Source organism: Octodon degus, unplaced genomic scaffold (assembly GCF_000260255.1).
Source record: "Octodon degus isolate 3935 unplaced genomic scaffold, OctDeg1.0 scaffold00277, whole genome shotgun sequence".
Classification (NCBI taxonomy): domain Eukaryota; kingdom Metazoa; phylum Chordata; class Mammalia; order Rodentia; family Octodontidae; genus Octodon; species Octodon degus.
In genome coordinates, this window is record NW_004524853.1 from 740,057 (window position 1) to 745,485 (window position 5,429).

General features: G+C 39.4%; 1 protein-coding gene across 1 annotated transcript in view; it reads left to right on the top strand.

Moving 5' to 3' along the window:
* Positions 1–5,102, top strand: part of Yipf7 (Yip1 domain family member 7) — a 20,513-nt gene extending 15,411 nt beyond the window's left edge. Inside the window, exons 4-5 of the mRNA XM_023706981.1 lie at positions 368–580; positions 4,688–5,102. Of these exons, the coding sequence (XP_023562749.1) occupies positions 368–580; positions 4,688–4,850 (376 nt within the window). The 3' untranslated portion in view covers positions 4,851–5,102. The remainder of the gene's footprint in view (positions 1–367; positions 581–4,687) is intronic.
* The last annotated feature ends 327 nt before the right edge of the window (positions 5,103–5,429 follow it).

Here is a 5,429-nt window from a genome sequence, read left to right on the forward strand (position 1 = left end):
CCAGCGCTGGGGAGGCTGAAAACAGGAAGATCACTACGAGTCCAAGCTGCGTAGTGAGACCCTATGCCAAATACATAAGTAGTAAAAAGAGTTATTCAACAAACAAGAGGAGAAAATATTACCTCCTGTATGTCTTTCAAACCTTATAATAAAAGGCATACCCAGGGTGGCATTTCATCCTTTCTGTTGTGTGTTGCTCTGTCCTAAGTGTATAGTCAGAATGCTTGTTTTAGAGGTTGCAGCTCACATTACAAGCAGCACTTTTACTAAAATCCCCAGTCTCCTAAAGACATGAAGTAGTATTAAACTGATACTGAAATCATCTGTAATTTTTTGTCATTCTGATTTCCTGTCCGTGTTTGTTTAGCCTTCATATCATTGTCTTTGCCTTTCTGCAGGCGGGCAAAGTTCAGTTTGGATACGTGTATGGCATGAGTGCCATCGGCTGCCTTGGGATTCATGCCCTACTGAACGTGATGAGTTCTGCAGGAGTGTCCTACGGCTGTGTGGCCAGCGTGCTGGGGTACTGCCTGCTGCCCATGGTCATCCTGTCCAGCTGTGCCATCTTCTGCTCATTGCAGTAAGCGCCTGTGTGCACGCGTAATTCTTGCGCACGCTCATTACGCCAGCTTGCCAGACCAGTGCGGAAGCTGAGCTTTGTGGTGAAAGAATTGCGAAATTGTGCCTATTAAAAGCTACACGTAGGCTCAGAAAAGTAGATGGTTTGGGCTCAGGTGCTGTTGTGATTTCCATGGTTAAAAAAATAAAAGCAGCCAACTGATGTTTAACGCAGACACTTTTCAGCTGTCACAGTCTTCTGTGTGAACTATTAGCATGGGTAATGTAACAACTACAGAAAATGCACTGATTTGATTTTGGAAGAGTAAACCCAGTGAGACATTGACAGATCACTTCTGCTGCAGACACTCTGCCTTCTAGGCTGGAAACAACTGTTCTGTCTTCACTGAGCTCCTTGCAGTGTAGGATTCCCAGGAACCCTGATGAGCAGATTAATTCTGGAGAGTTCGGTAACATATATGCTGATTCGATACACCTTGTTTTTTAAAAAATTATTCTTTCACTTAGACTGTTGATATTTGGAATTTAAAATTTAATAAGAATTCAGTAGATAGAACTTCCTACAGGGCACTTTTTCAGGGCATATGGCTATCACTACTACTTTGGAGAGAACGATTGATTACATAGCTTGTTGTCTCCTGCTCTGTTCTCAGCCCACTTGGAAGTAAACATTTACTCTCAGTGATCATTCTTCCACACTAAAAAGAAAATCCGATTTACATTTTCTTCTTAGATGATATAATTATAAGGTTATTAATGGTACACTGGATGGAATAGTATACAAAGAATTTATCAGTACAAAGATAAAGAGCTTAAAACCTTTAAAATATAATTATTCTGATCACAAATACTTGTTTTCTCACATTATTGAAAATGATGTCGAAGTTCTGTTTTTGTCTTGAGACAGTCCCAATTTTAAAACTATACTTTTGAGAATAACTCATAGACAGCCCTATCCTTAACAGTGAGCCCACAACATGTAATAAAACCACTGTGCGTTGAGCAAAATAAGCCAGGCCCAGAAAACAAATATCGCATATTTCCCTAATATGAGGAACCTGGAAAAAAGATTACAAAAGTAGAAGGGGGACTATTATTGGGCAAAAGGAAATGAATAAGGGCTTGGGGAGGGGATACACAATGAAAACCCCTGGTGTGAAGCTGGGCATGGGAACAAAGGGGATGCTGGGGAATTGATAAAAACATGCTATGTGTGCATGCAGATCTGCCCAAATGAAACTCATTAATCTGTATAAGCAAAATGAACTAATAAAAATGTGTGAAAAGAAGACAATGGAAGGAAATGGGAACCCTGAATCCGTAAGTAGAACAGGAATTTTATTTATTGAGTTGTCTGTGGAAAGCTTCCGTGTTTCATGTATTATATTCCATGGAAACAAGTTTGATTCACCAGATTATTCAGTACCAAAGTTTAATATGTTAGCATATGATTTGGTTCTATAATTTCTGTTATGTCTAATGTTTTTACAAAATAATAGTATGATCTAGCATTTGAAAATTCTCAATTTTAAGCATTTGTAGTAAATTTGGGACACCATAAATGACTTCACAATATTAGGGGAAAGCAAAACCTGAAATATTTGAGTTTGGAAAATCATCAGATGTTTGTTCATTAGATTTTCATTCTGAATTGTAAAGGAGTATGTATCTCATGATGGACAAATGTCTGAGAAAGTCCATTTACAGAGTATAGTAAGTAAAGGTGGTGAGTGCTTCTGCCAGTTGCAATCCCACAGAAAGGCAAGTTTCTTTAATACTAGAAGTGATGCACTGAACCTTACTAGTATCTAGTTTCAACTTGTTTCGTGTCGTCAGTCAGTTATTAGCCTCACTGGAGAGAAAGTAAGTTTTCAGCTGTGCTGTAAATCATGGATCAGGATCAAAGCATCCACTGAAATTGTGTAAACTTGTTGCTTTAGATTCTAGCTTTTTAAAAAGTGTCAGTGCAGGAGATGAAGGCGGGGTTCATGCCTGTCATCCTGAGTCCAAGGTGCAGAGGTCTCAGTGGAAATTATCCAGTTCTCCTTCTGAGAGGAAAGCGTGGCAATGCAGATCCAACATCAAGGTGATGCCGATGGTGTTTTTTGACCTTGATGGAACTGTTCCAGCTGAGTTTGTACCAAGGAACCCTGCGGCAAGCTCTGAAAATCATAATGGCTTATGAGAAGAGTATTTAGAATGATGTGCATAGATAATGGTGTGAGAAGTGGGTTCTCCATCATGACAGTGATCCGTGTCAAGACTCCTCTGGCTCAGCAGCTTCTGTCAAATGAAAACATTGCAGCATGTCCTCACTACCTCATTCACCAGCCAGGTCCCAGTGCTGCTTCTGGATCTTCCCTGAAGTTCAAGGGACAAGGAAAGGCATTTTCAATCAGTTTAGGTGACCGAGGCAGCCCCTACAGTGCAACCAAACACACTTAGGAAAAATGACTTTTGCAACTGCTGCACATGGTGGCAGGATGATAGGATGCATTAGATGCAAGGAGGGGCTTTAAAGGCAAAATGTCTTTTACCACAGCAATTTAAAAATATAAATATTGATCCTGGCTGCTAATCTTATATAAGGAGAACTTAATTTATTTCGGCCCATGGCTCTAGTCCAGGCTCCAGTGGGCCTGTGGGAAAGGAACAGCATGGTGGGCAGGGGAAGGTACAGCAGGGTGCTGGCCTCATGATGCACAGGAAGCACAAGCGGACAAAGGAGGACCTGGGGCGCCATAATTCCCTGCAAGGGTCCCCCCACCCCAGTGGCCTAACTTTCTCCCCACAGGCCCCTTAATACTACCAGTCTGGTGACCCAGCTTTAGCTCATGGACATCTGGAGGTGTTTAAGATCCAAACCATAGCACATGATTTCAAAATATTCTATTAAATAGGGATGAACTATGGAAATTCTATGGCTGTTAAATTAAAGTGACCTTTTTAGGCATGTTATTGTAAAATTAAAATAAATAATACATAATTTTACATTTTATTCCCATAAACATACATTAAATCACTACAGAAATGATTCCTATTATCAGTTAAGCCAATTAATGTTGTATTTATTAGGTGCTTTAAAACATTTTGTTTTATTAATCAACCAAGGCATTATTATAAGCTACATGGAACAAGTTTTCAATAGTTTTCTTTGGCTTCAATAATTAAAAATATTTCTGTACTTCTTATAAGTAGTAAATATAATCCTCAACTTTAGGGTCAAATTAGATCAAGTAAGGCTATGTAATTTGATGGTAGAAATAACACAATGCTAGTTAGGTGGTCTTTATTTAATTTTGTCGAATCATCTTCTTGCTTTGAAGCTGGACTGTACATAGCTCCTGAGGTCTTTCCGATTTCATATGTCTTATTTTTGTAAGTAAGGGATTCTGTTTAACACATAAGGAAATAAATTTATTTTTACTTTCTGTGTCTCCTTTCTCACTCTCCAAGTTGCTAGGCTTAGCTAACTGCTTCAGGGTTTTTTTTTTTTTTTTTCTTTTGTTCATAAAGAATAGATTGTTTCTACATTTACTTCTTTGGTGATGCCCACTTGAACAAACCCAGTCCAGACTGAATGGATTAAAAAGTTCTAAAACCACAACTGTGGCATACAAAACGGTTATTACTGTGAGTTCACACAGATGATCTGTGCTTTCTTATTCTGTGTATTTGCTACCTGAGATTTGCTCTCTCAGACAAAGCTCGGGGTAGAAACCACAGAGGAGGGTGAACTAGCCGCTCTGTGCGAACATAACTGCTCCTTTCTGTTCTGCTATGAGTCAGTTATGAAGACAATGGCAGAAAGGGAGACCAAGTGTAAAATATGAGAGAACTTCAGGGTCAGGCTTCAAATGTTACACAGAAGAGTTCCTGGGAATGTCATGTTTTTGCTAATTCTAGTTGTATGGAAATATCAAGTATTTGCCTTTCTGGTGAAGTGACACCGTTTTCTAACAGGGTGAGGCCTTTCTAGTTCATGTTTCATTGGCCTCATTTTACAAATGGCGGAAGTAGGTATAGATAATGTTTCAGGGTCCATTGTGACTCGGGCATCCTGATTTCTCCTAATGTAAGGAAATCAACTCCTTTGTGTTTGCCACAGGGGCACCGTGGGGACCCTGGCAGCCCTGGTTGTCATCGGTTGGTGCAGCCTCTCGGCTTCCAAGATCTTCATTTCTGCCTTAGACATGGAAGGACAGCAGCTTCTGATTGCCTACCCTTGTGCCTTGCTCTATGGACTTTTTGCCCTTCTGACAGTTTTCTGAAGCATGTTGGAGGCAGCTTTACAAGAAGATTCTGTCTGCTTGCTGTTTGGATTATGCTGCAGCATAGTAGCACTCAAATTTGGTGACACGATTTCTTATTTAGTACTGTTGAGAGAATAATAGGCAGAGAAACACAACAACACTTAAGGATGGTACTGTAATGCTCTATTTGCTTTGAATCATTGTTTTTCAGTTTGGCACATTACATTTTAAAATGTTTTCAAATAAAATGAATTATACTTGCTACCCTAATGAACATTGCTTTTCTCAATAGATGTACTTCTGGGAAATAATAAGTGAAACCTTATTCTTACTGTTTAAAGCAATTTACAGTAAGGCTCTTGAAAAACTTTACAGAATGCTCAAGCTGCAGGCATGTGGTTAAAAAACTGCATATTCAGCCCACTGAGAGATTTCAGGGGTGCGTTATTCAGGGTTCTATTTGTGCAAATAGTTAAAGGACCTCCCATCTTTCAATTCACATACTTTAACAACTTTTCTTTACCACCATTTTGGTAATGTGTTAACCTACTAATTTTCAAGCTCTAATTTTCCTCTCACTTGGTTTAAGGCCATGGG